General features: G+C 36.1%; 1 protein-coding gene across 1 annotated transcript in view; it reads left to right on the top strand.

Moving 5' to 3' along the window:
• The window catches only part of LOC138326199 (baculoviral IAP repeat-containing protein 6-like), a 29,287-nt gene extending 9,852 nt beyond the window's left edge, over positions 1-19,435 (top strand). Inside the window, exons 14-33 of the mRNA XM_069272327.1 lie at positions 85-175; positions 622-699; positions 1,113-1,188; positions 3,311-3,360; positions 3,745-3,936; positions 5,274-5,290; positions 7,293-7,348; positions 7,701-7,789; positions 8,300-8,499; positions 8,658-8,689; positions 9,283-9,410; positions 9,834-9,903; positions 10,204-10,271; positions 10,395-10,475; positions 11,491-11,531; positions 12,068-12,205; positions 12,871-12,958; positions 13,331-13,448; positions 14,039-14,154; positions 14,405-19,435. Of these exons, the coding sequence (XP_069128428.1) occupies positions 85-175; positions 622-699; positions 1,113-1,188; positions 3,311-3,360; positions 3,745-3,936; positions 5,274-5,290; positions 7,293-7,348; positions 7,701-7,789; positions 8,300-8,499; positions 8,658-8,689; positions 9,283-9,410; positions 9,834-9,903; positions 10,204-10,271; positions 10,395-10,475; positions 11,491-11,531; positions 12,068-12,205; positions 12,871-12,958; positions 13,331-13,448; positions 14,039-14,154; positions 14,405-14,521 (1,846 nt within the window). The 3' untranslated portion in view covers positions 14,522-19,435. The remainder of the gene's footprint in view (positions 1-84; positions 176-621; positions 700-1,112; positions 1,189-3,310; positions 3,361-3,744; positions 3,937-5,273; positions 5,291-7,292; positions 7,349-7,700; positions 7,790-8,299; positions 8,500-8,657; positions 8,690-9,282; positions 9,411-9,833; positions 9,904-10,203; positions 10,272-10,394; positions 10,476-11,490; positions 11,532-12,067; positions 12,206-12,870; positions 12,959-13,330; positions 13,449-14,038; positions 14,155-14,404) is intronic.
• Positions 19,436-20,327: the final 892 nt, after the last annotated feature.

Genomic DNA, 20,327 nt, shown 5'->3' with positions numbered 1-20,327 from the left:
TAGGGATAGGTAAACAAAGATGGGATAAAACCTTTTTACAATTACTGGGACATCCTATAATTGGTCTATATTCTATATAAACAGACTGGAGGTTGACAGTGAAAGAAATGATCTGAAGAGATATCCACATGGGGCCTACCTGGAAATGGAACATCATCTTCTCACACTTGCTTTGGTATGGACATCCTTTCACGTTGATGTTAGAATTGGAAGTTGTAATCGGATAGCACGGATGGTATAAATATATATAATAAAGTAAATTTTATGATGAAATTGTGCTAATTTAGTGGGTATCCCCATTGACTTCTAATGCTAATCGATTATAGTTACTTCTCTTTGTTTCATTTGGCCTCAATTTTTACTGGCGGATTGAAATAGAGGGGAAGTAACTATGATTAATCAGAAAACAATATTCATCAGTTACGACTATCATACATCTCAAATCTATTGAGCCAATTTATGAAGTAGTTTTCCTCATTAGCTGCAGAGGATCAAATATTTTTTAATAGAGTAGGAGGAAGTTTGAGTCAAGGAGTTGCTTCATTTAGAAAATCCTTTTCATCTGATACACAAGGCTGATGTATGGCACTTTTAATGTTTTTATTATGTCTCTATTACAAGGTCAGTGAAGTTGTGCCGCGTGTGAACCAGCGATACCTGTTGAATGTGGACGGCCTCAAGTCTCCTCCAGCCTCACTGGTAAGGCCAATTATAGGGGGTAGTTACACCTCCACGGTTACTCACGTTTTGGAGGAAACTCACAATTTTCAGTGCCTTTCTCACACCCATCTCGCACAAAGTGTGTTTCACACAAATTGAATCAAACCCAATTTTATGTTGTAAAGAAAGCGCATTAAAATCTCCCCATTTGAACTGTGTTTTAGAAGATTTTCCACTTTGGCATCAATAGAAATTGACAACCCTGAACCTAGAAAACATTTTATATCACACCTTACTTAACAATTGCTGACCAGTGACTTGCCTGCGTTCTAGTCCAATTTTGTGCTTTGTTGAGATTGTGTTGATTATATTGGACAACACAAGATGTCTGTTTAAGTATCTATCGGTGGATTGAATTGGAAAACAAAAATATGTAATTGTTAATTTTTCAGAATGAGAAGAAATTGGCTAAGAATGACCTTGAGTATTGGGCCAAGGGCATTGGTTATGGGCATCAATTCCGACCAGGTAATCTTATCTTTAATGTGTGAACAAAATGATGTCCAAAAAATCAGGAAGTATAATAAAGGTCAGAAATTTAGCTCATAGAATTATGAATTAACTTTACTATTATAGATAATATATTTTAGTCTGTAATTCATAATTTAAGTGGGTTTTTTTTTTTTTGCCCACCATCATCAGATCATCAGATGGTGGGCTATTCAAATCGCCCTGCGTCCGTGGTCTGTCGTCCGGCGTCCGTCCGTAAACAATGCATGTTATCACTATTTCTTAAAAAGAACTGCAGGGATTTTGTTCAAACTTCACATGAAGGGTCCTCTTGGCCCATATTTGTGCCATACAGATTTTAGGCTGATCGGAAAAACAAGATGGCCACCAGGCAGCCATCTTTGATTTTGGCAGTTGAAGTTTGTTATCACTATTTCTTGAGAAGTACTGAAGGGATTTTGTTCAAACTTCACATGGAGGATTCCATTGGTCCCTAGTTGTGCCATATAGATTTTGAGGCTGGTCGGAGAAACAAGACGGCCGCCATGCAGCCATCATGGATTTTGGCAGTTGAAGTCTGTTATCACTATTTCTTAAGAACTACTGAAGTCGATTTTGTTCGAACTTCACATGAAGGGTCCTCTTGGCCCATATGTGTGCCATACAGATTTTAGGCTGATCGGAAAAACAAGATGGCCATCAGGCAGCCATCTTTGATTTTGGCAGTTGAAGTTTGTTATCTCTATTTCTTGAGAAGTACTGAAGGGATTTTGTTCAAACTTCACATGGATGGTTCCCTTGGTCCCTCGTGTGCCATAAAGATTTTGTGGCTGATTCGAAAAACAAGATGGTCACCAGGCAGCAATCTTGGATTTTGGCAGTTGAAGTTTGTTATCGCTATTTCTTGAGAAGTACAGAAGGGATTTTGTTCAAACAACTTCACATTGATGGTTCCCTTGGTCCCTTGTTGTGCCATACAGATTTTGTGGCTGATCCGAAAAACAAGATGGTCACCAGGCAGCCATCTTGGATTTTGGCAGTTGAAGTCTGTTATCACTATTGTATAAGTATGTTACCGCTATTTTTCAGAAAGTATAGAAAGGATCATTCTCAAATTTCATATGTAGGTTCCCCTATGACCTTAGTTGTGCATATTGCATTTTGGGACTTATTGGTCAACAAGATGGCCACCTGGCAACCATCTTGGATTTTAAATAATGAAGTTTGTTACTGCTATTTTTCAGAAAGTACTTAAAGGCCCACTATACCTTTCCGGAGCAAAATTTAAAGGTTTCTTTAAAACATTAATAACAAAAGAATATATATCGATGGCTTAAGATGAGGTTACAACACCAAACATATGCAAGATTTCCTGTCTAATGTACGATAAAAGTGGAGATTCATTTCGCTGTTTTGCCGTCTGGCGCAGTGATAGTCAACTACCGCGCGGCATTTAGGACGACGGCGGGAAACATAAAACGTACCCGCGTTTAGGAAAATTAACATTTTAATTATTCTAATTAAACAGTTCTGAAGGTGATGATAAGTGTGCTAGTAAACGTATAGTTAATAACTTCTGCGGACTCTACAAAATTATTGATCTCGTTTTACATTCCTATTTTAAAAATTAAAAGCCGTTTCGGAAAGATAGTGGCCCTTTAAGGAATCTGTCTCAAATCGATAGTTAGGGGAACCTACAGATAAATTTGAGACCGATCTCTTCAGTACTTTCTGAGAAATAGCGGTAACAAATTTCAACTATCAAAATTCGGTGGACGGTCAGCCATCTTGTTAACCGATCGAACCTTAGTTATGCATATTGCATTTTTGGATTGATCAGTCAACAAGATAGCCGACATGTAGCCTTCTTGGATTTTAATAATTGAAGTCTGTTATATATCTCAGAAAGTACTGAATTAATCTTTCATATATTTCAATGTAGTAATATGTAGTAAAAGTTTGAAAAGCAGAGAAAATATCCCTCTTTCCATTGTCAGACATAGATCATTCTTTGGTGGGTGCCAAGATCCCTCTGGGATCTTTTGTTAAATTTAACGAATGTTTTTGTTCCGTACCTAATGCATATGTGTAAATTATGTTGTTTGTTTGGGTAACCAAAGTCTTACTTTTAATATGACAGAATGGGACATCAATGCCTATATAGCAGCCCAGAAAGAAAAGGATAACAAGGTGAGTTATCCCCCTTACTATGTATCCACAACTCTGTGTGATAGTAAGTAGTCTTATTCTGAAGCAAGTCACTCTTAGATATTATATCCAGCAATTTATCTAAATGTCTCTCAAGTCAAATATGTATTAAAACCACCATATAGACAGTACTTTTGCAAAGATGATAATTTGGGTTTTTTTTTGGGGACATGATTTTGGTTTCAAAAAATTGTTTTATGAAATCGTAAATTATAGATACATCGTGCATACTGTTATGTAGAGCTGTATCATTAAATGTTTGAAGACAAATGACAAAAAATTTCATACTCGAAATAATTGGCTCTACAGTATTTTTTGGTATATACTCATATTTAAAAAGTCATTATCAATGATATCCTATTTCAGATAGAAGATGCACTTCACAAGATTCTGGTGGAATTTAAAGTTTTGTATGCAAACCATGCCCCTCAACTGAAGCCACGTCCACCCGGTCAGCCAGACCCAAATGTAGCGACCCCAGACACTGGTCAATCCATTGATCCAGTACAGGATATGTACTCGGTAGTGGAGGGGTCAGCACTCATCCCATTTATGGAGGTATGGTCAGCACAGGGTACGGTAAAGATAAGAGAGTATGGTCAGCACAGGGTACTGTAAAGATAATGAGGTATGGTCAGCACAGGGTATGGTAATGATAGGAGGGTATGGTCAGCACAGGGTATGGTAAAGATAAGTGGGTATGGTCAGCACAGGGTACTGTAAAGATAGTGAGGTATGGTCAGCACAGGGGTATGGTAAAGATAAGTGGGTATGGTCAGCACAGGGTACTGTAAAGAGATAAGGGTATGGTCAGCTCAGGGTACTGTAAAGATAAGTGGGTATGGTCAGAACAGGGTACTGTAAATATTTGAGGGTATGGTCGGAACAGGGTACTGTAAAGATAATGAGGTATGCTCACCACAGAGTACTGTAGAGATTAGGGGGTATGGTCACCACAATGTACTGTGAAGATTAGATGTAATGATCACCACAAGGTACTGTAAAGATAGGGGGTATGGTCTCCACAGGGCACTGTTAAGATTAGAGGGTATGGTCTGCACAAGGTACTGTAAAGATAATGAGGGTATGGTCACCACAGGGTGCTGTAAAGATTAAGGATGTATGGTCACCACAGGGTACTGTAAAGATTAAGGATGTATGGTCACCACAGGATACTGTAAAGATAAGAGGGTATGGTCACCACAGGGTACTGTAAAGATTAGAGGGTATGGTCACCACAGGGTACTGTAAAGATAAGGAGGGTATGGTCACCACAGGGTACTGTAAAGATAATGAGGTATGGTCACCACAGGGTACTGTAAATATTAAGGATGTATGGTCACCACAGGGTACTGTAAATATTAAGGATGTATGGTCACCACAGGGTACTGCAAAGATTAGGGGGTTTGGTCACCACAGGGTACTGTAAAGATTAAGGATGTATGGTCACCACAGGGTACTGTAAAGATTAGGAGGGTATTGTCATTACAGGGTACTGTAAATATTACAGGGTGTATGGTCATTACAGGGTACTGTAAATATTACAGGGTGTATGGTCATTACAGGGTACTGTAAAGATTAGGAGGGTATGGTCATTACAGGGTTCTGTAAAGATTAGGAGGGTATGGTCATTATAGGATACTGTAAATATTACGGGTGTATGGTCATTACAGGGTATTGTAAAGATTAAGGATGTATGGTCACCACAGGGTACTGTAAAGATTAGGAGGGTATGGTCATTACAGAGAACTGTAAAGATTACAGGTGTATGGTCATTACAGAGGGTACTGTACAAGATTAGGAGGGTCATGGGCAGTTATAGAAGGTCAACTGTAAATATTACGGGTGTATGGTCATTACAGGGTATTGTAAAATATTATCGGGTGTTTGGTCAGCAATACTTGAGGGTACTGTAAATATTTCCTAGGTATGTATGGTCATTACAGGGTATTGTAAAGATTAAGGATGTATTGTCACCACAGGGTACTGTAAATATGTGTGGTTGAACTGCAAACAAATACTGTTGACATTGTCACAAGATCATATGGACTTGTACCATAATTGTATTGTGAAATGTTGATTGGTGTAATTCATCTAGAACTTCTCCTATGAAATCAAAAATCAACTCAAAAATTTTAAGGATTTTTGAGAATCTATGTTATTGTCATCTTTTTGACAAAGTTGACTCTTTATCCCAAGCTGAGACGTGGTCATGTTCTTACTACTATCATTGCATTCATGGGGGTAATCTTATAGAAATACTATGCTCTGCTTTTCTTTTGATTAAAGATGCTCCACCGCATTACAGAGCATAAATGATATTCGTTAATTGAACAATAATTGGTGTTTAATCGTGTATATATATGCCTAGTTTGACACAAAAAAAAATATAAAATAATTAATTCACAAGCCTTTGGTGCATGTACCATCAGTTGTATTTGATTCCATGTAGGGCATATAGTGCCACAGAATTTTTTCGGGATGCAATTAATTATTTTTCATATCTTTAACTCAAAGTAAAATTAGAAGCTCAAACTTTTCAATGGTGGTAAGGATGTAAAGAAGTAACTTTTGTAACTGAAGAAAAATACTAAATTCATCTGCTCCTGTTTTTGATAGTGAAAAAATATATTTGTCAGCGGTGGAGCATCTTTAATGAACTTTAATATTATATGCAAAGCGGAATAGTCCAGACAAATGTTAATGTGTGATTCTTGTTGACCCTTTGGTATTGATTTACAATGTAGTTCTAGTTTGATAAAAACCACAATGGCAGTATCTAACACACTCATTATTTTTGGGGTTCCCCTCCCTATATAAACATATATACACTAAAAATTGCCTTGTGATGAAAAGTGTGATTCTTGACTTCTATTCATGGGAATATGAAGAGAAATCCGTCCTTATTCTGAAGGTATAATTAGAGATGATTTATCTGCTCCCTCATACTTTGATGTGTCATGTTTAGTTCAATTCTATTATTACTTTAGGCTTTACAGCCCATCAGTACAAAATACAACATTTTTACAGAGCAGGCACTGCACTAAAGCAGTGTAGAGAGGACAGGTTATATGTACACATGTATAATAAAATACACAGAGAATGGACAGGTTTTTAGTTACTCTGCTGTCTTTTATATAAGCAGCCCTAATTGGAAGGTATTAGTTTGATATGGAATTTGGATATGCCATTTTATATCTGAACTAGCCCATAGGATGATCAATCATCAGAGCAGATGGGTCTTTTTGTGCTATTTAAATGTCTGTTCCATTTAAATATGCTCCACCGCCATCAGAGCATAAATGGTATTCATCATTTAAACAATAATTGGTGTTAAATTGTGTATATAATAGTCTAATTAACACAAAAACTATAATAAAATAATCTATTTTGCCTTTGGTGCATGCACATTCAGAACTTCATTCCATATAGGATATAGTAGTACGGAATTTATTCGGGATGCAATTAATTGTTTTTTATATTTTTAACCTGAAATAAAACTAAAAGCTCAAACTTTTCAATGGTGGTAATGGTGTAAAGTAAGTAACTTTTGTAACTGAAGAAAAATACTAAATCGTCTACCCCTGTTTTTGATAGTGAAAAAATACCATTTGTCAGCGGTGGAGCATCTTTACAAGAAATGCAGTCAAACCTGTGCTCACCTCTTTATAAAGACCACCTGCATAATAAGACCATTTTCTCAGGGTCCCAAATTATCAATTTTAACACCACCCTCCTCTTGTATGAGAACAACTTGGTTATAAAGACCATTGTTTTCTTGGCCTCATGGGTGGTCTTATAGAAATATTTGACTGTATCTTGAATTTTTATTGGAGGTCAAACAGATTACAGAAAAATAAGCTCTTTACAAGTTTTTAAAGTAAGGGACTGTATAATTCGAGTCATTAACTTAGACATTCAATCTTTTTGCAGGTATATAAATTCATCGTAGATATCATTAAAGAAATAGGTAAGCAAAGCAAAGATCTAAACACATTCATAGATTTCTTATTTTGACGATTTTCACATATTTTTTAATATCAAGAAGAATATTGTATACCTTGTTGGATAAAAATCAATATTTAAAATATTTTAAGAACAATTATTTTACTTTTATCTGTTTTCCCTGAAAATTGAATATTTACATTAATCTTATATCATCACGGATCACTGAGGTCATTTAGAATTTTGGTTACAAGTATATTATTAATTTAATGGAAAAAATGACAAGAGTATTTATTTAAGAAACGAGATACCATAAATTACAGTAAATGGAGGTCTTTACAAATAATGCTTTTCTGTGATTAAATTGATCTTTACAGCTCGACAACGCCAGTTACTTCCCTTGTTGTGTTCCTTGTCAAACCAGACTTTATCTATATACCAGCTGCTGGAGCAGTTAGAGAAAAAGGTAAGTTTAAAGATTACAGGAAAAGCTTGGTGAATTCATCAAAAGCTAAAAAAAAAAAAAGTGAGCACAAATACTCACCTTTTCCACCTGATATGATAATAGGTGGAAAAGATGAGTAAATAGTTTAACAATGTTAGAGGGAAAAGGTTAACTTACTGTAGGAGAATCATTTTAATTACTGTTTAGAGCAAAAGTGGGTAAATTATTATTGGATTTGTGCTGGGGTACAGGGGGTTCAATTACTAAATGGCAAAAAGTGAGGTATTGTAGAAAAGAATTTAAGAATTTACGATAACATGGCAGAAGGTTGGTGAATGGCTTTAGGTAATATTGTATTGTACAGATAACTATGCAGCTGTTAAAAAGTAATTGTAGATCATGATTTTGTTTCAATGGGATCTCTTGACTGTCCTCTGTCACAAAGGTGAGCATTGAATGATGGTAACAAGTATACTTATATGATGTTTAATACCTATTCTGGCTTATTCATGAAAATTTACATGTGCACAGGCCTCTCTGATCCTGAAGCACATGTGTAAGGCTGGGAACGGCAGCGTACCACGTCCTCAGACAAGTACAGCTCCCGAGGGCGACAACAATGCCACACCCTTTAATATATTACCCAACTGCTTTAGTCGATGTCGCGGTTCAAGCTCTTCCTGTTCCGCACTCGGAACAGACAATGAACTTGCTGAGGAAAAACTTGCCAGGTATTTACTTTTTGATTCTTCGTCATACATTACTCTCCACTGAAATCAAGTCCTTTGTTAGATTTTAACAAATAAAGAGTGTTCAGGTTATGTCTGATGCTGAGTTGATAACAGTTACATAAAAAACTGTCATTTAATACTGCTATTTCTGTTTTCAGAGAATTTGTGATACTTTTCAACAATGTAAAAGGTGAGTAAATTTTTAAATATTGTTAATTCTGATTATCAATAAACTCAAATGAAAAGTGTATGTTGATCTTTAATATCTTTAGATTGAAGAAAATGCTTGTATTACCGTGAAGCCGGTTATTTTGCGGACCGAAATTTTTGCAATTAGATCTTTAAAAAAATATCATATATTAGCGATTTTAAATTTTCGCAATATGGAATTTAAAGGTAGATATCAGTTAACCATCTTAGCAATGTGCTGCGAAATCGCAAAAAAATTATCATCCCCGCGAAAATACCAAGCTTTACAGTAATATGAATCATACTCAATTTCTAGATTTTGTACTGGAAATTCTGTGACATGTATTGATATAAATATTAAAGAGAGTTTGAATAAATAGTTGGCAGTTTCATCTCTTTATTTTAATGCTCCAAATTTTACTTGACCTTTGAATAAATAGTTGGAGAGTTTCATCTCTTTATTCTAATGCTCCAAATTTTACTTGACCTCTTCTAAATTTCTAAGACTGTATTTGAAGTTTTACAAAGCTACCATGTTGCCATTATGACCTTGCTTGGCATTAAATGACCTTGTAACCTCTGACCTGAATACAGATGTGATGGCCATGCAGAGCTTGTCTCCTAGTGGTGAGCAGTGCAGTCCAACAGCGTCGGCGCGCGAGATGTCTATATCTAATGATGGCGGGACGTCAGTAATGGACGTCAGTATCCAGATGGATAAGGTAAATAAACAGAGAATACAGATATAGAGTATAAAATAATATTCAGAGATATAATCTCTTTACCTATGCATTTAGATGATAACAATTTTATCTTTTGTCTCTCTATTTTTGTCTTCCAATTTGGAAAGCCGTGAATGATTTAAAAATTTACAAGAATGTGTATGTTAATCGATATGAAGGTGCATAACTGCAATGTACTTCTTTTAGAATTTTAAAGGTAAAATGATTTTGCCTCGATGCCAAAACAAAACTAAAAATTAAGCATTTTGGCATTGACACTCAAGGTTATATGTATTTTTGTAATATTGTTGAGTCCATAAAACCATACAACTGATTTCAAGAACAAACTCGACGGGATTGTAAGCATTCAGAAAATGATCAAGCACCTAACCAAGATGTATTCCCCAATTACTTTCTCTTTAGCTGGACCCAACAGAAATACAGTATAAACAAGTGTTAAGAAATATGCAGTTTTATAGTACAGATTTTTCATGTAAGTAAAATAGGGACAAAACAGAATTGGTGCTTAATTAATGTTTAAGAACTCATTTTAGTAGTTAAACAGTATTAGAAAAATTACCCTGGATACTGGTCTAAGGAATAAATGAATTTCATTGATCTGATAAAAGTGCCCAGTGTTTCTTAACATTTCTTTGATTAAAAAAAAAACTTACTTGCTTGAAATCAGCAGATATGCTCATCAATTGAATGTAATGCATGCCATTTATAATTCATGAAACTAGATTACATGTGTTAAAAAAACAACCTCAATACCTCTAACTTTATTTTGCAGTGGAAGGAAACTGGGCCCACCATTATGCAAGTCAATTTAAGTCGGCTCAGAGCTCCAGACAAAACCAGGTATTAACTTCAAAAAGTTTTCAGAAATGTCTCAAATTACAAATTATCACATTTCCATAATATGAATATGATTCATGCATTACAAGTCAAACTTTTTATGAATTTTTGTTAATTCCTTTTCAGATTTTCCGAATTGCCCAAGAACTTTCTTCTCTTTCTTCATCGCTGCCTCTAGATTGGTCGTCTGCCATCTTTGTTCGAAGTGTAAGTTGATAAATCATTTCTACAATAACTACTCTCAGGAGCTTCAGCCTGCATTCCTGATTTATTTAATATCAAGATTTTTGAATGCTATTTCCGGTGAATTCTACTTCTAAATAAGATTCTTGTACTTCATTTCTACTTATTGTCAGATCAAAATTATTGAGAAAAAGTTAATTTGATAAAAAATCATTCTTGATTATTTAATTATGCCCACAGTCACCAAGACTTCACAGGGATTAAACCATTTAAGATAATTAAGCAATGGCTTTGTGTCTTGAATTTTTTTTCTGTTGATGTTTTTATCACGATTCCAATCAATCTTATGTTTACCTGGTTTTACTGTGATGCAGGTCTAATCGTTAATGATTATGCTAGGGTATTACTGGTACCTTGTGCGATTTATTGCGATTTATTGCTAGACACTGTGCATGGTATTAATCTCCACTAGTACAGTGGAACTTGGTTTATACAAACTCGGATAATCTGACAACTTGGCTTAATACCAAGTACGTTGCCGGTCCCGACCGAATTCCCTCTTTATCTTTGTTTAAAGAACTTGGATAATTCGAATTTGGAAAACTCGAAGAACTCGGATAATATGAAGTTAATTTTGAGTCCGAATGACAAAATTTATACATAAAATGTTCTTTTAACTTGAAATGAGATTTTGTGGACAACGAGTTTGCCGAAAATGCCGATTTTCTTTTTCATAAATCTGCCATTTTAAATTTTATATCTAGGTTTTATTGTTATAATTTTGCAACTACCATCGGCGATTTTGACATCTCTCTTGTTCACATCATTTAACGACTTGTCTATCTTTACCAAGTAAAGAGATCGTCAGAAGACATGATAACTCGTTTAATTCGAACACTCGGATAACTCGAAATTTAATCTCGGTCTCTTCGAGTTCATATTAACCAAGTTCCACTGTATATATATCATTAAGATTGTTCTACAGACTGTAGTACATTGTATATGTTACATTTTGCCATGTGTTTTGTTTTTCTTTCAGGATGATGACAAACTGACATTAATGAAAGCACTTATTACTGGGTAGGTACTCAAGCGAAAAGGAAAAGTTTCTCAGACGCTATTGAAACCAATAACTGTGTCATATTTTAGTGACAAATAGAATTCTCGGAAACTTTGTTTGAAAGTTTAAAATTGTGTTGAAATTTGATTTTATGCCTCTGCTATTACTAGAGATTGCCTATATTTGTTTGCTTTGATCCATTTCTGTGTAACTGACTTAAGGAATCAGACTTCAGTGTGTTGATACATTTCTCTAGTGCATATATTATAGATGCAAATACTGTATACAATTTTGAAGTAATGCTAGATAAACACTGGAAAAATATTCATTTTAAGTTTTAACATTTAATAGATTGAGGAAACATAGCCTTTGATATACTGGAAATCAATCATTTGTGTATTTTATGTATATTTATTGATGGTATGGATATAGAGGCTTCCAGCCTGTATCCATTAATTATCCTTATAAATCCTAATAAATGTTTCATGCAGACCTTTTCCAGTTTAAATTGAACTGAACCATATTTCAACTTTTGCCATTTTTATATTTTTTTCAGCCCTGAGGGAACCCCATACTCTGCAGGCTGTTATATATTTGATATCTACTTCCCACCGGCCTACCCTAAATCTCCGCCTCTAGTGAACCTTCAGACCACCGGGTCAGGGAAAGTCCGCTTTAACCCAAATCTGTATGCGTAAGTATTACTCACATAAGACATGGTTACAAGGGGACTAAAATGCGGTGAAATTCTGTTGGATCAATCACTGTTAAATCAAAGGACTCTCATAATTACTTAAAGGTCGCTGCTATTCTCAAGGTTGTTATTCTGTTCTAAAAAACATAAAAAGTCGGTATACATGGGTTATTCCTTAGACTTTGATATAAAAAACATTTTCATTCCAACATTGACTGGGCAATTATTATATATACCCCCTGTAATGAAGTTAAGGTTTGTGGGGGGATTTTGGGGGGGGGGTATACTGGAATTGGGGTTGTCTGTCTGTCCATTCGCCACCTGTCTGTCTGTCCATTCGCTGCCTGTCTGTCTGTAGACACAACTTTGTCCGGTGAACTCCTCCTAAACTACTTGACAGATTATGAGGAAATTTTGTACACAGAACCCTGACATAAAGGGGAATTGGGAAAACTATATAGGGTTTTGCAATGTTATTACTAAATTTGTGCAGTTGGGGGGTATTAATCGTCCACTCTGGCGACAGTTCTAGTTAAGAGCTGATTTCATGAATCAAATCACTTTTAAAAGAAATTGTATGATATAATTTCCAATTTTGATCTTTTCAGAGAAATTTAGGATTTTTACCAAAAATACTAATATTCTTACTTTCTTTGTGTTTTCAGATGTGGAAAGGTGTGTTTATCCTTACTAGGAACATGGGAAGGTCAGAAAGGAGAGCAATGGAACGAAAAAACTTCAACTGTCTTACAGGTGAGTCTCCTCAGTCATTACATTACAAAATCGTCAACTGTTACTTACCTGTAAGTGTCCTCAGTACTGTAATTATAGAATTAGAAAACATTGACTGTAATTAAAGGTAAGTCTACAAAGTTTGGCTTTCATTAGTAAATATCCTAAAAAATAACAATGGTATTTATTGATGTGTGTTTGGTAATTATGAGGAATATTGCGGACTTTATGTCACAGTTACTTGTATCAATCCAGTCCCTTATATCTGACTTTCTATCACAGGTTCTTGTATCTCTATCACAGGTACTTGTATCAATCCAGTCCCTATTTTCTGACTTTCTATCACAGGTACTTGTATCAATCCAGTCCCATATTTCTGACTTTCTATCACAGGTACTTGTATCAATCCAGTCCCTTATCCTGGTACAAGATCCTTACTTCAATGAGCCAGGCTTTGAACTGGAGATTGGGACGGAGGGAGGAAAAAAGCACAGCGACGAATATAATGCAGGTAAATGTATAAGTACAACATTATGGCAGAGTGAATAAAAAAGAAATTGCTTAGTTTCTTAGCAAATGTTTTACATCAAGTTTCTGTTTTAGTTATTTTTAGGAAAATGGCGTTTAATAATATAATATCCTTTATAAACTTGTGAAGCTGACATTTGATGGAGATTTTGGTAATATGATATTAATGTTAATTATCATTTTATTTATAAAATTTAATTTGTAATAGCTATAATCATTTGTTATTGTGATTTGCTTGTCATATGTTTGTTTGTTAAGATGTCTCAACATATTACCACAACCCTCCATCTCTGAGCTGCAAGTTTGCACCACATGTGGGGCAGTTGCCAGGTACTGACCACTGGTCAGTGGTTTTTCTATATGTACTCCGTATCACATATGACTGTTAACCCTTTCACCACTGTAGGCCATAATAGACTCATCCAGATCAATTGATGGTAGAGTCTACTAAAGTTACATTGGGGTGAAAGAGTTAATAGGACTTTTAAATAATCAAAGCCAACCAACCTCTAATATTAAATTTAAGGTTTATCAAAATACTGTGGTTTACCGAGAGTTAACTCTATCTTACAGACTGTTGTTACAACAACATCAAATACGCCATGATCAGCCAGCTTCAGACACCACCACCAGAGTTTGCAGACGTCATCAAAGCACATTTCTATCATAAAAAGAAAAAGATTTTAGAGGTATGCATTTTAAAATCTAGCTTCACATTAATATCTTCTAGTTAATCCAGCTGTACTCAAAGATTCATCATCGATCTCCAGGGTTTACTATCACTATCGTTATATTCACCTGTGGACTATGTCATAGCAAAAGATTTCAGTTAAAGAAAACAGTTTCTGTGAGCCTATGAAGTATATGATAAACAGCATTTACTATTTCATTGTCATGCCCTTGTAATGTTAGTTACCATGAGTGATTTTGAAATTTCAGGAAGTTGAGGGCTGGGCAAACAAATACTCCAATCGTCGACTCGGAGGGCTCTTGCCAAGTCTGAAACAGGAACTGAAGAAGCTGCACCCCCCTCCTGTCCTAAATGGACCCTCTTGAAATATGATGGTATAATCTTGGTGATCAATGGACCAACCCATTGGATGTGCACATCATTTTGACGTTCAGAAACAAGGGATGTATACCTGAGACAAATAATTATAACAAAACTACAGATCTGTTGTAAAAGTTGCATCCCATCCTGTAAATGGGATGGAATTCTGTTGTCAAGGTTACCTATTCATATTACATCTGCAAATGGGATGGAATTCTGTTGTCAAAGTTACCTATACATTTTACATCTGCGAATTGGAATGAAATTATGTTGTCAAGGTTACCTATACATTTTACATCTGCGAATGGGATGGAATTCTGTTGTCATTGTTACCTATACATTTTACATCTACAAATGAGGATGGAATTCTGTTGTCAAAGTTACCTATACATTTTACATCTGCGAATGGGATGGAATTCTGATATCAAGGTTACATATATATTTTACATCTGCAAATGAGGATGGAATTTAGTTGTCATGGTTACCTATACATTTTACATATGTAAAAGGGCATTGAAATCTGTTGTCAAGGTTATCTATTCATTTTACATTTGCAAATGGTCCCTTCATTCTTCACATGAAACAAAATTTTGTCATGAGTGAATGTCATCAGAGATCAATTTCTGTCTTTCCTGTCAGTAACGCAACTATCTTGCACTATTGCATTCCACTAGATGTCAAAATTAAGTTAAGCTAAGTTGTTCAGGCAGGCAAATAAGCACATCGCATGTTAATGGTTAACCATGGATAATAAAATCTTTTTAATTCACAATTTTGAACTATGTAACAGGTAGACAGCTGTTTTGTACACAGCTTTAAGTATGTGTTACAATTAATGGTTTTCTTGTATTAATTTTTGTTATAACAACTGTAGATCTTGTGCCATATAATTCTAGTTACTGATTTTGATTGTCTTTGATGGATGCCATATTGTACTATGATATCCTTTGTCAGGATATATCTTGTGATTATGTACCATCTGAGACATATCACCCAATAAGCCTGTGTGTTCATTGTATGCTGACCAGTCATTTCCATTACCAAGATAAATAGTACATCATGTGACTATTGGTCCAGACCCCCAGCATCATGTGGCTATTAGTCCAGACCCTAATATCATGTGACAATTGGTCCAGACCCCTAATATCATGTGACTATTGGTTCAGACCCCCAACATCATGTGATTATTGGTCCAGACCCCCAGCATCATGTGGCTATTGGTCCAGACCCTAATATCATGTGACAATTGGTCCAGACCCCCAACAGCATCTGACTATTGGTCCAGACCCCCAGCATCATGTGGCTATTGGTCCAGACCCTAATATCATGTGACAATTGGTCCAGACCCCTAATATCATGTGACTATTGGTCCAGACCCCCAACATCATGTGATTATTGGTCCAGACCCCCAGCATCATGTGGCTATTGGTCCAGACCCTAACATCATGTGTGACTATTGGTCCAGACCCCCAGCATCATGTGGCTATTGGTCCAGACCCCTAATATCATGTGACAATTGGTCCAGACCCCCAACATCATGTGATTATTGGTCCAGACCCCCAGCATCATGTGGCTATTGGTCCAGACCCTAATATCATGTGACAATTGGTCCAGACCCCCAACAGCATCTGACTATTGGTCCAGACCCCCAGCATCATTTGGCTATTGGTCCAGACCATGATATCATGTGACAATTGGTCCAGACCCCTAACATCGTGTGACAATTGGTCCAGACCCCTAACATCATGTGACAATTGGTCCAGACCCCCAACATCATGTGACTATTAGTCCAGACCCCCAGCATCATATGATTATTGGTCAAGACCCACAACATCATGTGACAATTGGTCTAGACCCCTAACATCATGTGACTATTGGTCCAGACCCCCAACATCATGTGATTATTGGTCCAGACCCCCAGCATCATGTGGCTATTGGTCCAGACCCTAATATCATGTGACAATTGGTCCAGACCCCCAACAGCATCTGACTATTGGTCCAGACCCCCAGCATCATTTGGCTATTGGTCCAGACCATGATATCATGTGACAATTGGTCCAGACCCCTAACATCGTGTGACAATTGGTCTAGACCCCTAACATCATGTGACAATTGGTCCAGACCCCTAACATAATGTGACAATTGGTCCAGACCCCCAACACCATGTGACAATTGGTCCAGACCCCCAACATCATGTGACTATTTGTCCAGACCCCTTACATCATGTGACAATTGGTCCAGACCCCCAACATCATGTGACTATTAGTCCAGACCCCCAGCATCATATGATTATTGGTCAAGACCCACAACATCATGTGACAATTGGTCCAGACCCCCAACATCATGTGACTATTAGTCCAGACCCCCAGCATCATATGATTATTGGTCAAGACCCACAACATCATGTGACAATTGGTCAAGACCCCCAAAATCATGTGACAATTGGTCCAAACCCCTAACATCATGTGACAATTTGTGACAATTGGTCCAGACACCCAACATCAAGTCAAGGTTAGTCCAGACCCCCAGCATCATATGACTTGATCCAAACCTCCCTACAATATGTTACAGTAACTATTTGTACAGACCATGAGAGACAGAAAGTGAGTTAACAGTTTTACAAATATGAGGAAGAACGCAGGTGACAATTTTGGATGTCTATAAAATGATTGTGATTTAATTAGGCATTAAATGTTTGTTTTTACTTTAGAAATTATGTTGTTCATTGATCATGTTTGTTATTAGTGATCCAATCGTTAAGTTATTATGATGCATGTATATTTGTAAGCAACAGTGATCAGAGCACTTCTATAGAATTTATTCTATTAATAGCCTGCTGCCCGGGTTATATATATATGTTATTATTGTAATTAAGTGTACCAGCATGGAGACCAAGACTCAACTTAATGTTGAATGTCTTAACTCAAAGAAAGCTTATTGATACAATGTGCCATTTCAGAAGCATAGATCTACAGAACTGTAACTATGGACACAGAAATGTAACTATGGATACAGAGATGTAACTATGGATACAGAACTGTAGCTTTGGATACAGAACTGTAACTATGGACACAGAACTGTGACTATGGACACAGAACTGTAGCTATGGACACAGAACTGTAGGTATGGATACAGAACTGTGACTATGGATACAGAACTGTAGCTATGGACACGGAAATGTAGCTATTGACACAGAAATGCAACTATGGATACAGAGATGTAACTATGGATACTGAACTGTGACTATGGACACAGAAAAGTGACTATGGATACAGAGATGTAGCTATAGATGCAGAAATGTAGCTATGGATACAGAGATGTAGCTATGGATACTGAGATGTAACTATGGATACAAAAAATGTAGCTATGGACACAGAACTGTAATTATGGATACAGAACTGTGACTATGGACACAGAAATGTGACTATGGATACAGAGATGTAGCTATGGATACAGAACTGTAGCTATGGATACAGAACTGTGACTATGGACACAGAAATGTAGCTATGGACACAGAACTGTAACTATGGATACAGAACTGTGACTATGGACACAGAAATGTAGCTATGGACACAGAACTGTAACTATGGATACAGAACTGTGACTATGGACACAGAAATGTAGCTATGGACACAGAACTGTAACTATAGATACAGAACTGTGACTATGGACACAGAAATGTGACTATAGATACAGAACTGTGACTATGGACACAGAAATGTAGCTATGGAAACAGAACTGTAGCTATGGAAACAGAACTGTAGCTATGGATACAGAAATGTAGCTATGGAACACAACTGTAGCTATGGATACAGAGATGTAACTATGGATACAGAACTGTGACTATGGACACAGAAATGTGACTATGGATACAGAGATGTAGCTATGGATACAGAAATGTAGCTATGGATACAGAAATGTAGCTATGGATACAGAGATGTAGCTATGGACACAACTGTAGCTATGGATACAGAGATGTAACTATGGATACAGAACTGTAGCTATTGACACAGAACTGTAACTATGGATACAGGACTGTAACTATGGATACAGAGATGTAGCTATGGGTACAGAGATGAAGTTATGGATACAGAACTGTAGCTATGGATACAGAAATGTAGCTGTTGATACAGAACTGTAGGTATGGATACAGAAATGTACTTTTGTATACAGAATTGAAGCTTTGTAAAATTAAGTTTATTTTACTCATTTAGTGTCTCAGGTACCAGAAGGGCAAAATCACAAGGCATGAAATTGTTTTAGAGAAACCCATTATGGGAAAGATTATTCTTATATAGGCGTTCTCTCCTTGGAACTTTAGAATAAAGACATGATTGTTGTATGCTTTGTGTCTCAAGGACTTCGACATCAGTTATCAGTGATAAGGAATGCCCTGTTCATGATGTTGTGTAATGTTTTGTGTCATACATTGTCCATGTTTTGCACATTAATTTTGTCAGGACCTAAATCAACAGCTGCCTTGTTTGGAATAAGACACATTGATGTTTTAGACAATTTTTAGCAATATGGGGGACTATTTTATGTCATAAGCACATGTTTATTTCATAATGTTTAGTGAAAAGTGTCATTTTTGATCTTTTGACATTGTGGTAGTGTGTAAAAGGTGAAAGTCTCTGTAACAATCCTTCCAACCCTCAAAACTATGGATAGACTAATCCACATAGATCAGAACGGATGTATCCACTACAGATTTAAGGGTTGGAAGGGTTGAATGTTAAGAGTTTATGGTATACTGCTCAGGGGCAGTAAGGGTGAATGTTAATGAAAAGTGAAAATGGAAAGTGTGTATTGTTTTGTTAATTTTTTTTATTATTATTGAAAATCTCAGCTGTAGCTGCAGATTATTTATTGTCGATCAATAAAACTATCAAATCAACACAAGTTTTCCTCTGCGTTTTCATTTCAATCAACAGAGTTTAGCACAAATCCTCTTTCATTGCTTATATTTACTATATAAATATAGGTCACTGTGACCTTGTTAACAATGGTCATGGTGTGTAATTTTCTTAACAATTTTTTAAATCTGATCAAAATACAAACCACAGAGGATCTGAACTTTAACATGGGGTCACATTCTAATACCCTTTCAATCTGACCAATCAAATTACTTTCAAACTTGACGAAGATGAAAGTTTCCAATGATGTCAAGTAACTTGTTCGTGTTTGAAATAATTTCATTTTCAGTTGTAGAAGTCAGATGGAGACAATATAAGCACAGGGGGTATAGAGGTCATCAGAATGTGAACCCTAATGGGATGTTGTCAGATCTTCTAATAAAATGGAGTGATAACACCTTGCTTGTTATTGATCATTTTGTTAAATCAGATTGCAAATATTGGTCTCGGCTACAATTGTTACAAGATAATATAATAAATTAAAATTAAAATTTATTATTTTTGTTAATACACAGCATAAAATCTTAACCTAGATTACATTGTTACATTTTAATAAGTTGCAAAATTTTGAATCCAAACCCTATAGGGATGTAACCATTTGCATTCCATGAGCGCAATCCAGTTAAGTTGCAGAGAAAAAGTCATTTATATGGAAATTGACCACTTCTTGACCCCGCCCCTCAGGCCCCCCGGGTCAGCCTATCATTTGCTCAATTTGAATCCCCAGCCTGCAAGGATGCTACCAATTTGCATTATGGGTGCTATACCATGCTTAGTTTGCAGAGAAGAAGTCATACGCTATATGGAAATTGCCAAATTGACATTTTGAATATCCCCACACTATAAGGATGCTACATGGCATTATGGGTGCTATACCATGCTTAGTTTCAGAGAA

Source organism: Argopecten irradians, chromosome 6, assembly GCF_041381155.1.
Source record: "Argopecten irradians isolate NY chromosome 6, Ai_NY, whole genome shotgun sequence".
Classification (NCBI taxonomy): domain Eukaryota; kingdom Metazoa; phylum Mollusca; class Bivalvia; order Pectinida; family Pectinidae; genus Argopecten; species Argopecten irradians.
The sequence above is the reverse complement of the archived record's forward strand: the minus strand, read 5'-3'. Positions and strand labels throughout refer to the sequence as shown.